We start from the raw sequence: 24,743 nt of genomic DNA, 5'->3' as shown, positions 1-24,743 counted from the left end.
ATGCCTTTTGGGGTCTCTAAGGACTATTATAATACAAGTAAAGATCATCAAGAACCATCACCATGAGACTTGTTTCTCTGCAGGAATAAAAGCAAGCATTTGCAGATCACAGGTTGGGTATGCTTGGAAACCTAGCCACTTAGTGTATCTAATACTTGTTTTCTCCAAATGCAAAGTCTTATTTCTAGGAGATTGTCAGCTGTAGTTACAGTTTATGACAGTACTATGGTTACTACAGTAATGTCTCTTCCATTATCTGGATTTTCTGCCCTATATGGGCTTCTTTTGAACAAATGTCAGAGCCTTGGTTATGTTCTGTTCCTGATAAACTACCTTGGAATTGGCATCCTGGCATAGTCTTCACAGTCTTTAGACCCCAAAGGAGATGTTAATTTGAAATCATTTCAAATATGCAGAGGATTTTGTTCTCTAAGTAGTGCTCTCACTTCATGTACTGGCTGAATTGGATGTCCTGTGTTCTTGTGTTCCAACATTGGCATCCAGCTTAGTTACATCCATTGTCTCTTCATCACCACTAGTGCAGTGGACTGGTGGACTTTACCAATGTCCACTCACAGGTGACTTTCTATCAGGTGCTCTTCTGCTTGTATGGTAATAGAAAGAAAAAGCTGAAGGCAAGAGATGTGAAAATAAAACCCACAGATATGAAAAATTAACATTTCTCTCCATTTTTAGGAGAGATTTTTATTTATGTTATGGAAGGACTTGTTTCTTCTGTCTTTATTACTGATCATGGTATTCTTAAAGTGATTCTCTAATAGACAGGTCTTTGGAAGAAAGTACCCAAGACTGGTGTTTCTCTATATGCTTTTGCATATGCTTGTGTAAGAACTTAACTGAACTTTGAAATAAAACTTCCGGTTCTGTAGTTCAGGTTACTGAGGGCTTCTGGACATGTCTTGTTTGATTTAGTCATGTTGTTCTCTCTGCCTTTTTTCTACTTTGAACTTTCTGTGAAGCAAAAATTGAGCCTGTTGAATTAAGCTGTGTGCTACCTGAAGATTTGTTGTAGATTAATTCAAAACTGAGGCATCCAAATCCTGTTATGGCTGTGCTAGCACTGCATCTAATAGTACTGTAGCATTTCAGAACTCCAGACCACTTTGTCCTGCATGCTGTTCCTCGTTCCCTCAGTGCTTTGGCCCTTGAAATACATAGCTTAGCGCTGGGAGCTCTTACTTAAGGTATTCCCTTACTTTTTGTCTATGTGGAATAGAGATAACATACTTCATGAAAGCAAAGAGCTACTTTACATTGGAATAGGAAGACCTGACCTCTCTTACTACAAGTGAAACTGTATTTTCCCTGCCTTGAATCGACCAATGAAATACACTTTGCACTGACTTACAATGCTGTGATTTATGCTGTGATATGCTTTGTGATATTACAATGTCCTTTTGCCTTTGTGTTTGATTCCCCCCCTCCCCCAATAAATTGTAGTGGGCACATTGTCAGTGGACAGGGGTATTTGCCCAAAATGCCCAGAGGAGAATGAGGCATTCTCCCTGCTGCCTCTGAGAAGGAATCCCATGCATTTTTTTTCTCCTCTCTATTAATCTTACTGCATTTTTTTCCTCTATCTTTCCTCCTTGTTTTGAAATAGTATTAGCAAGGGAGATACTTTTAAATAAACTACTAGAAGGAAACATATTTCTCTTTCTTGTGTGCACACACATATGTGTTACACAGACATGAGTGAGTGGCCAGAGGGAACTTTTTCCTTTTATGTGTTGAACTTCTCATATATAGAACACTGTGGAGAAAAGTTGTAGTACTCATTTCTCTTTTTTTAATTCCAAGTCATGCTAAGCAAGTCACTTTGCCCTTTCTTATTCAGAGTGAAAATACTTTGATCCAGTTTTCTGAGGACAATACTTATTTCATAAGAATATTTAATCAGTAGAAAATAGGGAGGATTTAGTTTGTTTGTTTAGTATTTAACCAAGTGAATAAGGCAGATTAGGGGAAGGGGGGGAAACTGGACCCATAAACAAGGTGATATATAATATTTTTTTTCGTTCTCCTTTTAAATAAATACCGATCAGCTTTATGTTCAGAGACAATAGGAGCCGTTGGCTTAAATTTGCAGTTTACTGTATTTATGGCTGTAATATCAAGGTGCTGCCGTCGTAATTTCATGCCCCAATGAGAAGAGCAAGGTCGAAGCAAATGCTTCCATCGGCATCTGCTAACACACTAACTCATAAACAAGGCCCGGCTGGATCAGGTGGCACGGAATAATACAGGCTAATGAAATACAGCACAGCTTTCCATTACTGTTAGTTTTTACAGTGTCGTCATTACGTGTAATTTATGTTTAAAAAATTCAATTTTATACAAGGCTCTGGGAAATAGGGGTCTGCAGGTCACCCGACGACTTTTAACGGCTCTGAGAGTCCTTATTGCACTCTCCTGTTCCAACAAAATGTTAATAATAAATAAAAAAAAATAATCCTCTTTTACTTTTTCTCTGGTTTGCGTATCTTGCTGTCTTTTTAATTACAAGTGGTTAAGGAGAGTTTGGGGCTCTGGATGATGTCAGGAGTTATCCCCTTTGCTGATGCTCCCAGAGGGGGGTCACTATCTGCTTGCTTTTCTTTTGTCTGTCTATCAATCACCCGGGGTCCTGTAAATGGAGTAAACACAGCTGAGGAGAGGGAGATACTTAACAACCTCTCTCCCAAACCCTCACCCTCTGACATTGCCCTCCTCTCCTCCATTACACTCCATTTTATTATAGACTCCAAAAAGCTTGGCCAGGAAGAGAAACTGCTGCCAGCTTTATTTATTTATTTATTTATATGTCTTATGCCAAAATACTTTTTATTTTAACCTTTTCCTTTCTGGTTGGCTCACTGCAATTCTTGGCATTGTACTGTCAGTCAGGTTTTCCTTCCTTAGTTTGGTGCTGTCACTGAGATTAGAGCACCTCTATCGGTTCTGATTGCTGCTTCGTCACCCTGATGGGTTAAAGTATATAATGATTCTTAAAGATTGCAATCGCATAATTAACAGTCTCATAGAGGAAGAAAGCTTAGGAATTCTAAACCCTTTGAGTAACTTGCTGAATTACTTTTTATTTCTGCATTTTCCAGCCTGGTAGTTGAGACCAGTCATTTTATCTGTGATGTTTGGGTTCCTTTACACAAAGTTTGAGCTGGAAGTGCAGCAGCAGGATGTTTACACTCAAATATAGCAGCTTAATGTAAATGAAGGGTAAAAAAAACGGAGTGGTGATTCTGAGACCTTAGGTTTTGTTACAATGCTGGGTTGGGCTGAGCCTCATGAACCAAGATGTGTGCTGGAAAAGTTATCAGGAGACTTTGCCTTTTTGACCTTTTTGAAATGTGTTCAGCTAAGCTCAGAGTAGGATATAGGAGAAACATTTGATAATGGAATCACCCAGCACTGCATGTTACTGACTGAACAGGTGGAATCATTACTCTGGATCAGATCCCAGAAGGTTTTTATGATGATTCTTTTAAAATGTGGCCATGTTCTTTCTGAGCAGAGTTGACTCAGTGGCTTCCAGGAACAGGAGTGTAGTGTCGTTCCAGGGTCTCTAGCAGCAGATCTTCCTTTTAATCATATGATACCATGCAATAACTTTGGGTAGCCATTCAGTTTGTTGTAGCTTAACGAGTCGTCCAGTTCTATATTGTTTTCTTCTTAATAGAAAGTGTCTGTATGTGTGGGGGAAACAGCAATGGATACCACCCCTGCCCCTCAGCCCTCCCCTGTCTTTTGTCCCAGCAGAAGGCTATGTGTGATGATTGCTCCAGGGTGGTCTGTCAGAGTGGTAATGAAGCTGGCTTTGGAAATCCACAAAAGGAACTTAATTCTTACCACCACCTTTCCTTATCATTGCAGAATTCTTTATTTCTTCCTAAGCAGAAATTTTCTTACTAAAACTAATGTTGCCTTCAGGTTGTGAAAATTGTGTATGAATTATTAGATTGGGCAATGCAAGGAGGAATGTAATGAAGAAAAAGATATGCTCAGTGGATTGAATGAGGAAAAAGGTTGTCACTGAAATGTTGGAGCCTGTGTCACAGAAGGAGAAGACTTAGTGGCTCACCTAGTTAAGCTCATGCAAGGGCTTTGCACCACGGTTGTTGCTACTGTGTTTCATCCAGAAACTAGAGAAAATGAATTTGTGGTGAAACAATGGATTGGGACTTGCATCTCCTGGGCTTTATTTTCTGACTGTCAGAGATTCAGTTCTGACCTTGCAACATTTGTCATATCTGTACAACTCACTTCTTCCTCATCTGTAAAATATGGCATTCCTAGATACTGCTCTACTTCAGACTGGTCATAAGAGGAAGAGTATTTTGGTGTACATGAGGTTCTTACACTAAATGGCAGTAGATGTTAGAAAAAAGCGTAAACAGACAGTCAGATCCTAAAAGTTCTTGGGCAAAGGAGCTTTTTAGGCAATATCCGAGGTGCAGGCACCAAGAGATGTTCCTAACAATCCAATTTTATTCTCTGACTTGCTCAGATTCTGTGTTTCACGATAATTTATGAAGGCTGAGTGATCCCTGAAAACTGAGCAGCAGCAGTGACAATCACAAAAGAGGGTCAGCAAGGATCTTTGAGTGCAAAACAATAGTGGGTTTTTGACTAGTCAAATCAGCACCCTGAAGCCTGAAAAGGGAATTTTAAAGCTTTGTGAAAATTACGACTAATTCTTCGCGATGGCTGTGGTGCTGTAGAGGAATGAAATGGATGGTTGGGGGAAGGGAAGAGGTTTGCATTCTGTAGGGTTGTGAAGGCAGTTTCTTTGCATCCTTCTCCTCAGCTCAGTCCTTGCTCAGTACCCTCTGCAGTTAGATTATTCCTTGCAGATAGCAATCAACTGGAAGGAAGTGTGTGTCTAATTTGCATGAGATTATTTAAAACAAAAAAAAAAGGTCTGCATTAGTCAGGGTGATGGTAAACAACGCAAAGAGATGCCTTTTATAATATAGCCGTGGCTCAGCTTTCAAAGCCAAATATAATTCACTTACAATTGGCAGTTTCCTTTATTGTTCCTTTTAACCTTTTGCATTCTGCATGGTGTTGATCTTGCTGCAACTTGAGAAAAAAGAAAATATTTGTTTTCCAAAGTGTTGAGAAAGTGGATTTAAAGCAATGCTTCTGTTAGACTGAGGAGATTTTCTTGACATACCTATTTAAGAGTTATGTTAGACACAAAGCTCCAGTTTTTGTGGCACCATCTCCGCAGTGGTATTATTTTTGGGTTACCAACTTTGTGCTACATTAGGGCAATGAGCGGACCATGGATACTTTTATATAATGCAGTAATAGAAAAATAATGTAAGGTGACATACTGGTACAGATGACACTTTGATCTGCTTTAGAAATTCCCACTTTTCTTGTAACTAATATATCGACGGTGAGTAGTTTGTGTGCATACATGTGATAAGTGGCGAATCTGATAAAGTTCTGTCCAAAAGGAACTTTGATGAGTGAGTTCTAATTGCCTGAGGACAATCTTGAGTATCTTGTACATTTTTGTTACTGTGTGTGAGAAATGACAGCCACGAAGACAGGTGTATTTCTGAGTCCACTAATGACTAGTTGCTGTGCAGATGTACTTCATATATACACTTAAGGAATCAGCTCTGGGACGTTATTCCCTTGATGCTTGGGTGCCAAGGTGACAGGGCTTTAAAAACATTTTGTTCAGATGAATAAAATGGAGGCGTTCCAAGGTGATGGCACTCCCAGTCTTCTCTGATAATTAAGAATGGATGCAGTTGTGATGTTCTTTTGTATGATGCCACTCTAGTACTATGAACAAGACCACTTCACAGACAGCGTAGTAGTCCAGTAAAGCAATGACAATTTTCATTTGCACAGGATTCAAACCAGGAATTCAAATGCGAAAGGTTTCCTGTTGTTCTGTCATTCACATCAGCTTTTTCTGCACAGTGCAGCAGGGTTTTAATAGAAACCGTGATACTTGAGTGTCCCTAGTTGGCAAGACCAGAATAATCCTAGAAGAGCATTTTATCTTCAGAGGATTTCAGGGTTTTTTGTCTCAAACAGGATGAGAATAGAAGGGGCAGTTTGGTTAGGAAACAATAGGCATTGTTTCCTGCTCTTCTTGTAAATGAGGTAAGGATCCTCCATGACTTCCGTACATTTGTAGTGTTAACTATTATCAGCTCTACTATCTTTGCATGGAACAAAATACTTTGTGCCGGTGGGAGCCACGTTTGCAGCCAGCAGCTAATGTTGTCTGTCTTGAAAAAAATGCCATAGTTGCTAGTGATCTGCAATGTTAGCTTCTGTTTATGCCTTCTACATTGGATTATTAGGAGCTAGTTAAATCAATTTCTTTTTGATCAGGCCATCGCTTTTGGACATGGTTTAGACACCATAAATACTGCTTCTCTGACTAGAACTGTAGGCTGAGTTGTGTTCATGTGCCTTTTATTATTCTCACTGCAAGTCTTGTTCCATACCATTATGTGTGGGTTTGGCTCCTTACTCTTTGAGGCATGCATCAAATACAAGTAAAGGGAGGGGATTTTCTCAGCTTGCAGGACCAGAGTTCAGGAACTTCAGATATCTGACACTGACAATATTCTGTTATGTTAGAGAAGTCACATCACTTTGCTGGGCATCAGTAGCTACGCTGTGCAAAGAAGAATATCAGGAGCTCACAGTGTCTCGTGTACTCACAGGAGCAGGGAAAAGATCTCTTCAATAGTTTTAAAGCCATTTGAATACCAGAAGCACTGTTTCAGTACTTTATGATATTAAGTAACAGTTCTGAGGTAGACTTGTGTATTTATTTCTGGCAATATTGTTTGTGCTACAGATTGTTGTGTCTAGACCCCAGCGTGCAGTGACATTTAAGATCCTGAAAAAAATTCAAAAAACTTAGGTAGTATGCCCAAAAGCCTGACCATTTTCTCTATTGTGTCTCCCTGCAATGTTAAAAAGTGTCTTAAAGGATTCAGTTCAGGAATTTTGTCTCTCAGCAGTACTCCATAGATCTTGAGTGAAAGTGATGGAGAGAAAGTATTCCCCCATTTTTCTCCCACTGCTGTCATATTCATACCATTTTCATTACTGTGATCAGTCCCTGCAACAGCTGTGTGAGAATCAAGTGGTCTGTCTCCTCTAATTCTGTTTCCTTAAATCTATATTCTCCCTTCCAAACTTTCTAAATCATAGAATTGTTTTAGTTGGAAAAGACCTCTAAGATCATCAAGTCCAACGGTCAACCCAACACCGCCATGGCCATTAAACCATGTCCCAAATGTTTGTGCATATACACTGCATGTACAGTAAAAGGTCCTGAGTCACTTCACATATTCCTCATAGCAGTGACACTGGCTTTCCATCTGCTTCTGTGCAGGAGAACAACACAGCTGTCTAGGCCCCACATCATGGTTGCCATCTGAATACTACATTCTTTTTTTCCAGAGGATGTTTTCTCCTGTTGGAAAAATTAATCCAACTGTGTTTTCTTCTTCACAGATGCTGGTCATCGGGAAACCTTTAGCTGCTTTGCTTTTCTCCCTTGTTGGCCAAATCCTTTCCATATGTTGTGGCAAATTACAGATGGTCATCCTGGCATTTCCTGATGGCAGGAGTGACTGCACCAACATGTACCATGTGTGCAATGTTACCACAGCTCTGCAAGAAATAAAATCCAGGCTGCCCTAGGGCAATCTAATCAGGCAGCAGTAGGCTGGGGCAATGCTAAGCTGAAAGTTTGGGCTTGGCCTTGTTTTGATCTGTTTTGTTATAGTTTTATTTCCTCCTTACATTCTGTGTCCCATTCATACTAATCACAGTCAGTCCTGATTTTTTCTTTTTATTTCTGCATTTGTCATAAAATAAAGCAAATTATTCCCGTCTTCGGAAACGATCTAGACTAATTAGTCGTCTAACCCAATAATTAGTTTTTTGTTTCCCTGTCTGTTTTCATGCATTATTGTTAGTTTTTTCCCCTCTTTTTTTTTTTTACACCATTACAGATTAAAATGAGCCACATTTGCAGTTGATGGTATCTTTTTTTCGGGGGAAGAATGGAGAATTGCAATAGAAAACTACTTCAAAAGCAGCAATAAACTCAAGGATAAATTAAGGAAATTGAATGAGCCACATTTGGAAGCAGCGTTGAGGCTAATATTCTGTCGCTTAAGGTTAAATTGCAACAGAGAAAGAGAGAAGGAGACATTCCAGTGAATCCAAAATTGGGGAGGCATTACTGCTCAAAGTCAGTGCCAAAATTCTTTGCAGCTTGAAAGGGTTCTGCCTGGCTTGAGAATTTAATTATGCGTGCATCAAGTGGGTAAAGGTGCTAAACTGATTTCATTTCCTCTGCTCCCCCAGGCCTGACAGATGAAGAAATTGACCTGGCTTTCCAGCAGTCGGGCACAAGCACGGACGAGCCACAGTCCCCTGGTCCTCCTGCACAGCTGGTGCCACCTCAACTCTCTCACCCTGTGGTGCATAGTAAGTCACACTTTAAAAAACATCTGGTCTTGTTGCTTTCTGTAGTGATTTCTGCAGTAATTTCACAGATTTCTGTGCCAGATCTTGGATTCCAATTCAACTAATGCCCTACATCTTGTCTCAGTCATACAGCAAGTGTTACTTGAATGCACTTCGTAGTTGTCAGTCCCTGGGACAAGATCATATTACACAGGGAAAATGAGATACAAATGATCATTATCTGCAAACAAACATCATACATACCAGCCTATGACACCTCTTGCCCTGAAGGTGTATAGTCAATACAAATTAGATTCTGACCCACTATAAGGACTTGAAAAAAGCATTTAGTCAGTGTAGCACTCAGTCTTCTCTGCTAAAACGTAATGTCTGCCATGCTTCCCTTCATCAGTAGGGTTTTACAATATTTTGATCATTAACACGTTACAGAGCTGAGAGATTCTTGGATAGAAGGTACTGTGAAAGTGCAGCCCTGTTATAGCTTTAGTTATTGCAGCAGTGGACTCTGTCCAATAAATTGTTGGACATCAACACAAAGCTTTGTGTTTTAGTTAGAGGACTTTGTTACCTGGTCAGGGAAGCGATCAGTTCATAGAATGGAATATCTCAAGTTGGATGGGACCCATAAGAATTACGGAGTCCAACTCCTTGTTCCTCACAGGACTAGCTAAAGTTAAACCATACGAGTAAGAGCATCATCCATATGGTCCTTGAACTCTTGACAGTTAATGCCTTGAACAGTTACTTGTAAGAGAGTATTTTCATCATGAACAGCAAGCTAGAATGTGAGGTCTGCAGGACTTCTACTCTGTGATTTCTGACGTGTGAGTTTAAGGTCTGGCACAACAGTATGAATGAGTTTTAGGAGTGCTGTCAGGTTGCAACTAATAGCAAGCAGTTACTATAGATCCTTAATTTTAACAAGGTTTCTCTCTTCAATCTTGATTAATCTGAAATGCTGTGTGGACCGTGTGGATGTGATTTTGTGCGCAAAATGCACTGTCAAAGAATTGTTCCAGTCCCACCATGATCTGTGTAGACTCCACATTTACATACAGATTTGCATTTTAAAACAAACCTCGCAAAAAAGTGTCTAAGCTCCAAACAATAAAAACCAAAGTATACACCATTAAAAATCCATCAAAAGAAGCTGTTCAGCTCACGTGTGGCTGGCAGTTTGAAAATCACTTTGCTTACCTGCCAAGTATTAGGAATAGGATTTTGATACTGATGCTAAACAGCTCTATCCAGGTCAGATACTAACTGATGTAACAGTCCGCTTAGGGCAGTGTTTGTGGCACAGTTTTGCTATTGCTTTGTGAGGTTTTTGAATACTCTGGTTTGGCAGAGTATTTGTGATGGAATTGATCTCCAAACAGGAATATTTATGACTTGTACTGGGTGTGCTGGTGAACTTCAGAACTGAATTCTGCCTCCCGGGCTAATACCTGTCTGCTGTAGTTCACAGAAAATGCCAGAAAAGCAAAATCTGCTCTCTTGCTGAAGAAACAGTGACAGATCACTCTTAGAGCTATCCATTGCTTATTCAGCTCTTATCACAACTCTATATTGGATGAGTTAATCTTCCCTTATTTTATAGTGTTCCACTAATATGAGTAAGGCAGAAAAGGAGCATGCAATTCAAACTGGAAAACACTGTCGTCATTGTTAACCCTCCCAGGGTTTTGGTGTTTTTTCTTTTTCCTTTTACTATTTTGACCTTCCTCAAAGCACCAGCTCCCAATTCCTCCTTACTAGGTAAGAATCCTAACAAATATGTAAACATCAAAATGTTCCCAGTAGTAACTCAAGGTCAGGAAAAATTATTTCCCTATATTCTGGTCTTGTGAGACCTAGCCTCAAATACTGTGTCTAGTTCTGGTCTCCCCATCATAAGAAGGACACAGCTGTTGGAATGAGTTCAGAGGAGGGCCACAAAGATGATCCAAAGGCCAGAGCACCTCTGCTCTGAGGATAGGCTGAGGGAGCTGGGGTTTTTCACCCTGGCGAAGAGAAGATGCTGAGGGGACCTTTAAGCTGCCTAGCTACCCAAAGGGATCCTACAGGAAGGCTGGAGAGGGACTTTTCCTGAGGGTGTCTAGAGACAGGACAAGGGGGAATGGTTTGAATCTGAGGGAGAGCAGGGTTAGACTAGATCTTAGGGAGAAGTTCTTCAGGTATCAGAAGTGCAAAGAGAATATGTGAATTTCTCCAGAGCTGATGGATGAGACTGTGAAAGTGGCTCAGAGCTCTCTCAAGGTGTCTTGTTTGCTGTAGTTATTTCAACAGTTGGGTGCTAATTGTGTGATGAGTGTTTCTGAATTGGTCCAAATCTGCTCCAGGACAGTTGTTTCTGTGATAGTTTGCTATGTCAATTTATCTTTCACAGATTTGTCAGGGGTTGTCATGTACAGATACTGCTTATTCTGTCTATCTGTTACGCTTATCTTCTTACAGAGCATTCATGACATTACAGTTGGAATGCTTCAAGGCTTGAACTTCAAAAGCATATCTAAAGGACTAATGAGATAGGTAGACTGCTAAATCTGTAAGTGGACTTGTTGATGGGAACAATTCATATTGGAAGCTTATTTCTAAAACAATTATGAGCTGTATTTGCCTTTCCCAAAGAAGACATCTGAGTTTCTTGTGAAGCAGCAGCTGGAGGTTAGGTCTACCACTTTGAACCACTGTGAACCACTTTGTGTTTGATATTTTTGGTTCTTTTAAATTTTTTTGGAGTAGTTCTAACACCTCTGCACAAAATCACAAAACCAGCAAGAAAGAATAACCCCCCACAGAGCAAAAAGGAGAAACAGTTGAGGAGGGTACTTACAAAACCCTCATTTCTCTGTGGCCCTCCCCACAAGGTGTTGCTGCTTCATGTTTAAAAATCACATTAAAAATATGGGTTACAAGTACAGAAGTTCAGAATGGCTTCAGAACCAACTCAAGAGTTTATTTGTCAGGAGTGGAGTCACTATTAGCAAATGGGTTGGTGATCTTACCAGCAACTCCAGCAGATGTCCTCTCTTTGAGCCAGAGCAGTAAGTCCTGTGCACACCTTTTGATTTAACTTGCTTCATCTCCTGCTGCTGTCAGCTCAGTCTGTTCGGACTTTTAAAGTTGCAGGAAATAATCTGTGCCACTTAAATATTTCCTTTTGTACAGAATGAACTGCTTGTGTAGGTACTACTGAACGTTCTGACGGTTTATTGGAAATAGCAGTTACCTATGTAAGTACTTTCTTATACTTGAAAAGGTAATGAGGAAGAAGCCTATTTGTAACCTTCAGAATAACGTAGTTCTTATATGGAACTCCTCCTGGATTTGCTTTGAGAGAAACAGTAATAACTTTTGGGAGGAAGAGACAAGAATTAAGCTAAGTTTCTAGATACTCTATTTTAGCTCATCACCATCTCCACTATTTCTTTCTCCTGTTCTGGGGGAGTAATTCCTTCTCTCCAGTTTGTACTTTTGCCAAGAGGTGTCAAAACTGCCTAAAAAAAAGCTTAAAAAAAGCTTGAATTTGATTAATATAGAGAAACAAGACTTTGCCTGACTGATAATAAAACTGATAAATGACATTTGAATTACTTGTAGCCGTAATTTATTACATAAAATATCTTTTATTTGACATGCGATTAGTTGCTGGAAGCATCACTCAATCTGACTAGTTTAAACATGCTCTAAAATGAACCCCCAGTAAAAAAAACAGGGCTGTCTGCTGTTGCCATTATGAAATACACTAATCCAGCAGTGAGGACAAAAATCTGACTTTAAATATTTAGATGATTAATTTAGTTTGGGTTTTTGTTTGTTTGTTGTTTTTTTTTACCTTTCTAACCTCTATAATTACAAGCAAACTCAGGGGAGTTTCTGAGCAAGGTGTGCACCCAGGTATTGTCTCTGTTCTTCCCTATGGTATCTATGGTCTCCATTGGTTGTGCAAAAATCAGCTCCAGTGACTCTTTTTCTTGCCATTTGGATCTTCTTCTTCCACCTCTGTGTCTTCATTACGTGGGAGGCTGTAGAATCCAGACTTACTTTGGTAACTAGAATCCAAACTTTTTTTCTTCCCCCACTCATTTCCATGGGTTCGCTGTTGGCTCTTGGAAAATCACTGCTTCCAGCCTTGATTTCATCAGTTTTAAATGTGGATAGTAAGTGAGGCTGACCTTACGTGGATGCACAAGGCCTAATTAATTGATGTCAGGAAAGTTAATTCTGAGATGAATGGAGATCTTCAAAATAGTGTTTATGCTGGAAGTGCAATTTACAGTTGCTGCTGTGAACGTTGAATATACTTATAGAAAACACAGCCCTACAGCTGGAGAAAATGGCTGTCCCCCTTGCATTTGCCTTTTCAGAGTCCCTTCCATAGAATGGTTTGTTACTGCACCAGTGAGTAACTGAAGAGTAACTGGGCTGTTAGTGCTTTTTCACTGTCTCTGAATTTTATTCCGGTTTTACAAGTGGGGAAACTGAGGCTATGAAAAGAAGTCAGGTGAGCACTGAGGTTGTAACTGAGAAGCTTCTAACCCTCTCTCCACTCCGCATTTTGGATTACTGCAGAGAATGAGGAAGGTTGAATGTGGATTCTAGTCAGAGCTGTGACATTCTTCCTAATGCTGTAAAGCTGATGTGGTCAATGCAGAGCCTTTACTGCGTCCCTCACTCACTCACTGTTCCTCTCCACCCCTCTCACTATTTTTTTTTTTGCCACAAGACAGAATTATTTCACACATCTCTAAAACGAGTAAAATGGCATTTCAGCTTCTTGTCTTTATAGACTCTCTGAACTTTAGGAAAGATCATTCTGGTCCCTTTTCATTAATAATGAAAACCAGGGGGCAATAAAATGTTCTTAGCTCAAGCATTACAGGAATGGGGGAAGAGATGAGTGAGGTGAAGGGGCAAAGTGGACAGGGTCCTACAGGTGTGTCTGCTTTCTTCTCAGAGACGACTGCAGCTGAGAGGTGGTTAAGGACAACCGGTCAAGGACTACCCTGGACCCACAGACCCTCTGAGATTAATTAACCCTTTACAGCAGGCAGTTCAGCCTGGCAGTTCATCCCATTGTTGTAAAAGGATATTTTTAGTCAGAAGTTCAGATCAGGGAACTGGACAACCAAGAGACTTCAGATACCAGGAATGACAGTGGGAACAGAGTAAGGGGAAGAAGGTGGGATGGATGACTGGGGTTTGCAGCAAGATTAGCCAGAGATCATTTTAAATCCTGACATGTACACAGCCAGTTACTGCAGCTTAGCTGACGTGTGTTAACTCATTAAATTAAAAAGTTATGATAATTTGATCATGTGCCTAAGCTCCAAAACTGCAACTGCAGCAACCCAAAATACTGGTGGTGACACTATTCACCAGCTCTGACAGAGCTGTTTTAATTTGTGCAGATTTTTAGTCAGTGGATAATCTGTGGATCTGTGTCCTAAAACATATTAAGAAGCTATGAGTGTCAGTATTGAAGAGTCAGTACCTGTCTGTAGAACCTGAGGGCTGGGATTAGGAGTAACTCTTGCAATGAATTGCTCACAGGAGATTCAGCAACAGGAGAAGCAGCAATAGCTGAGCCAAGCAGAAAGGAGACGATTGCAGCCATTTCAGTCAGCCAAGCCTCCCTTTGAAAGCCTGAATTGAAACTTTGGAGAATAGAATGTATTGCCAAGATGTTGTAGGTCACATGTAGCTTTGGATCTGTCTGTTTGGAGACTGTACACCGGCCTCCACCTCATCAGTTCTGCCCACATCCTGCCACTGAACTTTAGGAAAGATCACTTTGCATCCTCTGTATTATTAAAGAAAACCGGGGGCAGTACAAGATTTGTTAAGGGAACTGCGGGGGAGGTGAAAGGATAAAGCTGGTGGAAAACTACAGGTACCTTCTGAATCTGCTTGAAGGAGCTTTGCTGTGTGGAGTCTCTAAGCTTCAGTGCAAAATTATGTGTTAAATATCTCAAGCTTTTTATCTACTTTTTCCTCTGTAGATATTTAATTGCCTATTTTCTCTCTGCTGTTTGCATGCTTTGGTCCCTATTCATGATTCAGGCTTGAAAGACACTGGATCCGTCCTTACTGAAATGGTTGGTAATTGCTGACACAGTGTTCATAAACCCCTGATAGATTTCTCTTCTTTCCAAAACACTTCCTCCATTCTTTTTTTTCTGCACTCTTCTGGGTCTCTGGCTCTGTCCCCATTTTCAAAAATTATAGTAGTGCAGAACAATTGGTATTCAGGTAATGAGTTAACCTTAGCTGGTTCTAACACCGCAGACAGCGATCTGGGGAAAGTGCAGTAGAGTTCAGAGTGTCTTCTGCAGGGGAAGAGCGGAGCAAAACAGCTTGATGGAACTTTTTTACTGCCGCTGTGATCTGTGTCACTTTGACACTGTGTCCAAGGCTGGTGTCGGTGCCAGAGGCCTGAACAGAGGCTTCAATGTTCTAGGGCCAGAAGCCTGCACACTGGATGTGAGGGACTACTGGGATCTTAATACCTCCTGCCCAGTATATCTATGCCTACTAAGAAAAATCAGAACTGGCATTATTCACTGCTCTTGTGTCTAATGAAAAGGGTGCCTGAAAATGTTGTCACCTGCAGTTCTGATCATGATTATTTCTTGATTTTGCCTCTTAGGTCCACCTGGCTCCAGATGGCGAGATTATGGGGCTTTGGCTATCATAATGACAGGAATTGCCTTTGGATTCCACCAGCTCTACAAGGTAGTATCTCCATGTCTACTATTGCACTGTACTCTGAGACAATGATGCTGCTTGTGTCCAAATGATCGCATTGGTTCCAAGATGGTGAAGCATCTCTGCTTTTCCCTCTAGGACTTCGAACCTTCCCCTGCCAAGGTTCATAAGATTTTATAATAGCTTCCATTCCCTGACTTGTGCTTCCTCTGACCTTTTCTGGGCCCTTCTACTCTTCTTCCCACTCCTGCATTTCTTACCTTGTGGATGTAGCCCAGATGTTGCAACATAGCAGTGTGTTCACATCCAAGAGCTTAAGGTCTGAAATTGTACTTTGTATGTGGTGGATGTTTCTCTGGAACTGAGAGCTGTCCCAGGAAACCTTAAATGGAATTAGGAACCGTTTTCTGCACTCCCAAAAATGTAACCACAGAACTCGTATCTACTCTGGTGCAGCTTCTTCTAATATCTACTATAGAGGGAATGTCTTTTCTCAGCCAGGTGTGTGGATAAACAATGACTAGCTCTGTGATAAAGGCTGAGGTTTGGGTGGTGGGCTTTGTAGATGCTTCAGGTATATTAGAAAGACCACTTTGCATATCCATATTTCCTAAAAAGTTTCTGTATTCCATGCAGAAATACTTACTTCCTCTCATCATGGGAGGCAAAGAAGATAGGAAACAACTTCAGAGGATTGAGTCAAACATTGCTGAGATGAGTGGCAGTGTGACACAGACAGGTAAAGATTAATGACTCCATCAATTCACCCCTCAAAGCCTTTCTCCCTGTATCCTCCATTCTGCCAAGACTCCCACCCTTTTCTTTCCCTCCATCTCCACTTTATGTGGTGACTTCATTTATCTGCTCTGAGAATCTGTTCACATTTGCAAATGAAGCCGCCGTCATTTCGGTTTAATTTGAAATTGCTTGTTTACTGTCGGCGCGGCCTCAATTAATTATGTTTTTACGGAAAGGCTCCCAACCTCAGAATATTAATAAGGGGAATAAAATGACAGCCTTTCGGAGGGCTGTAAAGTTCATTTTTAATTTCTGCTTCTCTGATGTTTTCAGGGGCTTTTTTTTGGTATTTTCCCCCCAGCTTCCATCTGAAAATCCGAGGAAGGGTCAGGAGAGTCTGTAATTACTGTGCCTCCCTGACCTTAGCCACCTTCACTGTTATTGACTCTATAGGGTGTCTGTTCATTACCTGATGCCCTAATGATGGTCTGGATTAGCTGGTACCTGTCACACCAATAGAGATTTTAATTTTATTTTATCAGCTTGTTTACTGCCTGGAAGCTTTAGGTAAAGTACCAAAGCAGAAAAAGTTCTCCTACGGCTGGAGTCCAGTTCTCCAGTGTTTGCTGGGGAATAGAAGGGGAATACAGGGTATTTCCTTGAAACAAAAGGGGAAAAGTATATGCAGTTGGTGGGATGCAAAAAAAGTCTGAATTTCAGCTGTAAGCTTTGAAAGGTGTTGAGGTTGAAGGAGCTGACGGTTTGGGAGTAGGAGGATGCTAATTACACTTTTTAGAGGAGGGTGAGAAGAAAAGCATCTTTTATTCCTCATGATATCCTAAGGTCAATCCTGAGCTCAGCCTCTTCCAGGACTGGAGCTAGCCCCAGTGTTTGCCTGTGTGAGGCCCAAGGTAGATAAATGATACAAACATTGTGTAAGTTCAGGGAGATGTACAAATCATAAACCAATATAATTAGAAGGGAGAGGTTTTGGACGGATATACTGTGGGCTATAGACATCTATACAATGGAAAGATAAACTAGAAATACTGGAGGTTAGATGCAGTGCAGGTAGATTACCCGTAGTGCAGATAAATCATATGGATTAAAGTGAGCAGGCGGGTGTAGATAAATTAAATATAGTAGCAATAGAGGCATCTTTGTAGCTAGACAGCAGGAAGGACATGTGTGAGTGTGTATATGTGTATGTATCTCCGTTTAACACTCTCCTGATTTTTCCCTTACAGTGACTCAGTTACAGACAACTTTAGCAGCTGTCCAGGACCTGCTAACCCAGCAAAAACAGAAAATCCAGGAGCTTACCCAAGAACTGGCTGCTTCTAAGGTATCTACTTCCAACTCTTCACCTTGAGAACATCATCATCTTCTTGGGAACATGCATGGCTTCTTTTGTGGGCACTGGGATAGCATCTTCTTAGGTTCACTGTCCTGCTTTCAGCTCTGTCATATCCCCAGACAGTTTCTCTGCATCTGACTTCTCCATAGGTGGTATGTTGAAAGCACCGGTTATTAACTGAATACTCAGTGAAGTACATCCAACTTCTGAGGGGGCTTTGCTACACAGCTATGTATGCATCCTGTGTCTGAAGCCTTAGACCTGTTCTTAGCTCAGGGTCGTCTTCTGCACTGCACAGCACAATAACTGTGCCGGTAGTCCACTGACCAAAAGAGGCAAAGTTGTCAGAGATTTTATTTGAGTGTAATATATCATTTTACATGTTGAAATTTTTCTTGTACCTTGTCAAAACAGTGACTTAATCCTATTCACCCAAGCACACATTTGAAGTACTGCATTTAAGTACCTTGTTCAGATCCAGACCAGTATGAACATTCTTACTATTTGGTTTCTTGTTTCAGTAACTTTGGTCATCTCATGACAGGTGGCCCCATCACAACCACGTTAGCGACTCCCAGTGGCCCGTTCCCCTGACTCCTGACATGTGCCTGGCAATAAAACCTTCAGTTCTGACTAGTTTGTGTTGTTACATGTGAAACTACAAGTAACCACTTTCTTTCTGGCCCTGAGAATTAGTGCTGCTCTTCTCCAAAATACATTGCAGCCATTGGCCTAAGCATTCTGTGAGCCAGTAGGTGTTGGTTACAAGTGAGATGGGATGGATTTTGGAGCAGTCGCATGAAGCTGAGGTCTTTCTTTCACTCACAAACTTGTGGTTATTCAGGGTCCAGTGATGGTATGGTCATTCAGGGCCAAGTCATCTTGCAGTGTTCTCCGTACAGGGAGAGAATTTTCTTTATCCTGTGAAGTCCCTTAGACAATGCTTGCCGTCTTTTACCTAGAGCATGACAGTTGTCTTCTCCCCTTGCCTGTACTTTAATCTCCTAAAACCCTTTGATGGTGTGTAACTGGTGGGCCACAGCTGACTATGTGGTGTGCAGTCTGTACAGTAGGAATCCCTCAGTGGCACAGCTGTAAACCCAACCATGAAAGCCAGTTTATGGTCACAACACTCTGCTTCAATTTTCCTTGGGAACTGTGGCCTGTCAGTGGCCTGGAGCCAGTCCGGAAATTGGAAAACTGTTTTCAGGTCTTAAGTGTTAAGATTAAGACCACATGTTGAGCTTTAAGAAGGAAAAAGGGCATAAGAGTCATGGTGGTTTAGAGTTTTGAAGAGGTTTTTCCTCCCCCTTCTCTACCCCCTGCACTGAAATGGTAGCACACATTGTTATGATATCTAAACCTCATGTGTACAAAGAAAAACTTGGGCAACCCCACAAACCAAAGAATAAAAGCTGTGTTTTCTCAGCTGTAATGTAAGTTTTTATATCTGCTTTTCAAACTCCTACTGGCATGCTGTAAAAAATTAAAAAGAGGGACTTTAAGTAATTAAAGAACGTACATAAAAATTCAAGGCTTGCATTTTCTACAACTGTTTTTTAAAGAGACTGCCTAAAAAGCCCCAGATGTCAGATTTTATTTCCAAATCCTAGGCATCTGGCACCATATGTGTTTTGGAAATTTGAGTCCTTTGCAGGCCAGTGAGTGGAAATCGTTCCCTTGTTAATGTGCTGCTGTAGCTTTCAAGGTCTTGGAAAGCCAGAACAGTGGCTCCTGGATTCTTGCTGTCTGAGGGCTGGGAGTGTGAATCCCAGGGGAACGCATCTGTGTATATCACAGCTACTGCAGCCCGAGCCTCTCCCAGCTCACTGGGTTCACAGCCCAGAAGTCACTGTGAGGAGTGCTGGCTGTGAAGGTGTTCAGGGTTGCTCAGCATGAGCTGAAGTCTGTTTAAAGAAATAGTAGGAACAACCAGTTCTGGCTGCATCTTGTAGGAACTGCTGAGGAGGAGCTTTGTGTTATTCCAGTCCTGGCTTCCTTTGTCAGGGGATTTATTTGGAGTATCTCTGGAATGATGCTCACAAATGGGTTCATTCTTAATGGCATTTAGCAGAAATTACTATGGGAAGTGCTAGGCATGAGTGTTTCTTGGTCCCACACTCAGCCCATCACTACAGGAGATGCTGGAGTGATAGGATGGGGTAGCCACAGGCTGTGATCTGCTTTTCAAACGGTTCCTCCCATTTGTCAAATGCCAAAAGGATTAAAACAAAGATGGCCAAAAGTACAGCATGTTCTCCTCAGTTGTTACTTTACTCTAATTTTTGGATGATAACCCATATCACTTCTGATGCAGTGCTGACAGCAGCTGTGCCAGGCTTCCATGGGTTACTTACCATTTTCCCCCCACCAAACTGCCTTCATTGCTTTGAAATATCCAAGTGGAAGTGTCTGGTCCAGCTGCTGCTTGAAGATACCATCTGGTAACTCAAGCACAGCTCTAATTCTTCAGATCTAGTAGGGAAAATTCTTGCAGTTATCAAGAATTATCAGCCCACCTCTAAATGCCCCAGATTGCAGATAATCAACTCTTTATTTCATGATTTAGGAGAAATGAACAAGTTGTTTTCAAAAACCTATGAATATAGAATATTTGAATCTGGTACTTCAGCTGAGTGCAGTCACAGGAAAGAGTGAAGGACCTGAGCCAGTGCAATTCCCATTGCCTTTCAGGATCCCAGTTCTAGTTGATCTCTAGAATTCATTCATTAGGTCTGTGCCAAATGATTTAGTTTACTTTGCTGTATGATATGCTGTGGAAAACGTCCCATGATGAATTCTCACAAATGATGGTCTCCTCCTAATCAAAAAAGGAATGGTTCCCTTAAGATGCTTCAGCAGTGGTTGTGCATGGTATGCTGGATGCAAGATTAATTAGTCTCCCAAACAGAAATCAAATGTTTGACTAGTTTTAGCACCTTGAGACATGTATTATTTCTGATGATCATGGGAATCTGTTGAGGTCCTTCTTTACTGTGGAAGTTGTTTTGCTAGATCTGAGAGATTTTAAATGATAGAGTTTGTTTGATATCCCCAGGGCTTGAGATTACCAGATGGGAGGAGAACATAGGAAACGGTGACATCTGTGCACTATCTCTCAGCTCATACTTTGATCTTTATGTCTTCCATGTTCTAGGCCACAACTTCTACCAACTGGATTCTAGAGTCACAGAATATTAATGAACTGAAATCTGAGATCTACTCATTAAAAGGGCTTCTCCTGAACCGGTATGGATGGAACCCGTGAGCTGATTGTTGTGTGGGGGAAAGGGCTGCTTTCTGGGATTCTCTCAGGCATTTCCAACAGGAGCTGGCTTTATGTCCTGTTACTGCTATTTTACTGACACCACTTTGCACTCCGCTATCACTTTCCATTTGCAGGTCTCAAAGTGCTTTTCAGACTTGCTTTAGATCACAGAGTGCTTTGGGTAATTACCAAGATTCTTCCTTTTTGTTTGCAATAGAGGGTTTCTCTGCTCTTCACCACGGTCAGGGTGCCTCTCGCCTAGTCTGAGGTATTGACTGCATCTACACCTGTATTCTGTTGCAGAGAGAGTCACTTCTGGATGCGGTTCAGCTGACAAGTTCATGGTTAGGGCATAACTAGTCTGAAAAGAATCTTACTTCAGCAGAGTCTGTTCCTTTCAGTTAGCTAGCTCAGGTACAGACCTCTCCCAGTGCAGTAGGTGTCTGCAGTGAGGTAACAAAAATCCCAACCTGTGAGACAATCATAAGAAGAGTCACCAGATCTCAGTCACTGAGGAAATTCTGTTTCCAAGTACATTAATTAAGAGTTTACTACTGATCCTTTCACTCCTTCTACATGTAACTAAGTCTTCTCAAGTCATCTGTTTTCTAAGAGATGGACTGCAAAGATGAGTCTAAGACTGGACTAGACATGTTCTGGATCTCGACAAGTGGGCTTTTCAGAAGTCTGAAAAGTGTTACTGTCTTTATCATCCTTTAAAATTCTCAGTGCACCTCCTGTTCCTCCCAGGAGTCACAGTAGCAAACTTTGGAGGATTAAGGACACATTTTGAGTTAATATAAGGTGGGTCCTACTAGCATCATTGCTGGGGAGGGAGCATTACTTAATGACACCTCTTCAGCAATGGAGAAGTTAAGGCTTTCTGGAGAAAAGAAAACTTTGGGGTTTCCTTATTTTTTCAACAAAGAGGCAAATGTTTCGGCACTGAGGAAGCAGCAGCAATACTGGAGCCAAGAAAGTCTCAAGATTTAATTTGTTGATTACATTTATGATACTAGTTGAATAATGCAGACATAAGCTTATTGCACTCACAGGAGATGGAGGTTAGAACAGCAGAGTTCTTAAATGGCTGGTAGCAGCAGAAAGAGGGAGGTGAGAGCAACTACTGTTCTTAGTTAGGTCTAAGTGTAATCTGCTATGTTTGAGTGCTCAGTGTAGGAGAGCTGCCAACTTTTTTTCTACTCTCGTCTTGTCTGTGGCACTAGCCAGCTCACCTGAGGGGCCCGAGGACTCCTGGCCACACAACATCCTTTTCAGAGCCTGAATTCAATACCTGTTCACACTCCCACCTTCACATACACAAGCAGGGATACATGGGGAGCACTAGATCTGACATGCTTTTTTTCTGTGCTCTCCATGATGGATGACTTTCTGAGGACACCAGTGCTTCCCACTGCACTTCTATTTCCCTGTGTGGTACTTGGATTTCTCCTATTAGGCTGGACATTAGCCTGCCACTATGAAGTCATTAAAGCTCACCTGGAAAGGGCTGAAGGAGACAGCAGCCAGCTTTCTGAGCTGATGCAAGCTAGTATGGCTCCATTCAAGTCAGAGAAACTGAACCAGTCTGCAGCAGCCAGGACCTGGCCCAAACATGTAAAGTGCTTGCTGGGACTAAGAGATGGGCTCTGGATTGTGCTGAGCCAGGATGCAATAGCTGTGTATCACAGTGGAGGTGAGAGCCAGGTGCTGAAATTCCTTGGCTCAGTCACAAGGACCTCATGTGCCTGACTCCTTGCTTCAGTGGGAACTTTCTTTACCAATTAATTAGTGATTGTTTGATAAAGGGACACCTATGTCCTTCCACTGGCAGCATTCCTGAGTGCTAGCTTAATCTGTGAAATTTGCCGAACCAGATCATTTCAGTACTTCAGACTGCCCTGCTGGGATGTGTCCCCTGTATGCAAGCTTGGTTCCTGGGTGCTTGTAAAGCACTTTGAGATTCTGTCTGAAGAAGTGAAGTGGCCTTGATTTTGTTCATTTGTGGCAAAGGAGACTTGCAGTTTCAGTCCTGCTTTGCATGACTTTCCCAGTGCAAATACCATTCTCTGCAATGATAACCCCTCAGTGTTTTTAATAAAAGCCCCTTTCTTTCTCCTTTTCTTCCCCTCTTCTTCTCCCTACAAGGAGGCAGTTCCCTCCTTCCCCTTCAGCTCCTAAGATCCCATCATGGCAGATCCCAGTGAAGCCAAGCTCACCCTCCAACCCTGTTGTTACCAACCATAACAGCAGCAGTGACATCTCACCTGTCAGCAACGAGTCCACCACCTCATCCCCAGTCAAGGAGAACCACAGCCCTGAGGGCTCGAAGGTCAGCTGCCATCTGCTGAACACAGAGGAGGGCAACAAGGCAGTGATTGATGTCAAGAGTCAAGTGCGGATGGAGGTGCAGGGTGAGGAGGAGAAAAGGGAAACCAAAAGGAATGAAGAGGAGGAAGAGGACGATGAGGATGATGATGTTAGCCATGTGGATGAGGAGGAATGTCTGGGTGTCCAGACTGAGGACCGGCGAGGAGGGGATGGTCAGATTAATGAGCAAGTGGAAAAGCTACGAAGACCTGAGGGGGCCAGCAACGAGAACGAGATTGACTAAGGCACCCTGGCTTCTGCTGCTGCTGCTGCTGTACATCTTCCCTAGCCTCCTGCACTGTCCCTGGTGCCTCTCCCATTTTGTGGAGAGAAGTGCCACTATCCTGTCCAGTGTTCTCCCATGACTGACCTTGAGCAGGGTCATGATTTACCAGTGAACAAGGTGGGCCCTGTTTCACCACAGGGCTTTGCAGTGTTGCAGTGGCTTCTCCCCTCCCAGACCCACCTTCTCTCCATGAGCTGGGGTCACTGCCTAGGCTGGAAGACCAAGCGCCTTACCATGCACCACAGCTACAGAATACGTCCTCGTACAAAACCACCATCTCCTAGAGTCCTTCTGTCCAATTCCAGAAACCAGTCTGCCCTGAGCTCTTTGGTTTCAAAAGCCTTTAATCCCCACATAAGGCCCAAACCAGTTCTCTGTTTCCCAAAAGAACCCTCTGATTTATTTCTCAAATTACTTGATATTCTGTTGCCAAAAAAAGAACATTTTAACCCTAAATTCCTCACCAGATCTTTGTTTTGGCTCTTTCAAGCCTTATGTCAAGCCTCAAATTCCTGAAACTACCTAGCATCTGAAAACACTACATTTCTGTGGGGTCCAAAGAACACTATTTTCACCCCACATACTTACACTTATCAAAGTGGCCTCTTGCTAGGGACCAGGTCTGGGTTTCATGGCCAAAGTAAAGTCCATGAAAACAGGTGGCTTTGTTGCTGATTGCTGAGTAAAAGAAGGCTTTCAAAGAAGTTGACTCCATTTATCCCAGTTATTGCCCTTTGTCTTCCAAAGACAAAGAGCTCAAATCAGTTCTTGATATCTTGCATTTTATTTATAGCTACCCTGAATGAATGAGGTGATATCAAATACTGAAATAGTTGATTAATCCTGAATCTTTGCAATGGTTTTTAACCTGTTTTTCTCCCTAAATGAGGAGAAAACTCTAATCTTAAATGATCAGCTGAGACCTACCCACTAACATGCACCTGCTTGGCAAAGCAATCTTTAGAGAAGAGAGAGAGAACAGTTCCAGCTCTGAGGTTAACCGCTGGCCCTTCTTGCCCAGTTCAGCCTTTTCTTTTGCCCCGTTGGGGCTATACACAAGTTAAACCAGTGAATTTTGAAACCTCTCATTTGCAGCATTGTGTTCTCAGCTGGTAAAATGGTGGTGTCCAATTATATTATTCACTGCATCAGAGCCTCTTAGCAGAGCAATTCTTGTAACAACTGAGTCTCACTGTCCTCACCAAGCAAGTGTGCTCGTCTGTGTGATGATGTATAGATTTCAACTATAAAATATGATTGTATATAATTGTAATAAATATGAGTTACCACTATTTAACACCAGGCTCTCACTGGATTACTCTGCCTCTTCTTTGGGGAGAAATCTGCCTGCAGGGTGGGAAAGGGTGGGGAAAGGGATTATTTCAGAAGTTCAGTCCTTGTGAAATGTTTTCTGAAGGCCATTCATTTTCTGGCTGCTCCAACATGAGTTTGTGTCAGCAGGAGGCACTGCAGAAAACAAGGTAAGTGCAACGTAACGTCCAATACAA

The 24,743-nt window shown here is 41.8% G+C and overlaps 1 protein-coding gene across 1 annotated transcript in view; it reads left to right on the top strand.

Annotated features, from left to right (window-relative positions):
- PEX14 (peroxisomal biogenesis factor 14) overlaps positions 1 to 24,530 on the top strand; it is a gene marked incomplete at its 5' end in the record, with an annotated part of 71,358 nt that extends 46,828 nt beyond the window's left edge. Inside the window, 6 exons of the mRNA XM_054175688.1 lie at positions 8,383 to 8,505; positions 15,158 to 15,243; positions 15,853 to 15,955; positions 17,202 to 17,299; positions 20,469 to 20,560; positions 22,728 to 24,530. Of these exons, the coding sequence (XP_054031663.1) occupies positions 8,383 to 8,505; positions 15,158 to 15,243; positions 15,853 to 15,955; positions 17,202 to 17,299; positions 20,469 to 20,560; positions 22,728 to 23,193 (968 nt within the window). The remainder of the gene's footprint in view (positions 1 to 8,382; positions 8,506 to 15,157; positions 15,244 to 15,852; positions 15,956 to 17,201; positions 17,300 to 20,468; positions 20,561 to 22,727) is intronic.
- Positions 24,531 to 24,743: the final 213 nt, after the last annotated feature.

This window comes from Dryobates pubescens, chromosome 33, assembly GCF_014839835.1.
Source record: "Dryobates pubescens isolate bDryPub1 chromosome 33, bDryPub1.pri, whole genome shotgun sequence".
NCBI classification, from domain to species: domain Eukaryota; kingdom Metazoa; phylum Chordata; class Aves; order Piciformes; family Picidae; genus Dryobates; species Dryobates pubescens.
Note: the sequence above shows the minus strand (reverse complement) of the source record. Positions and strands in the feature narration are given on the sequence as shown.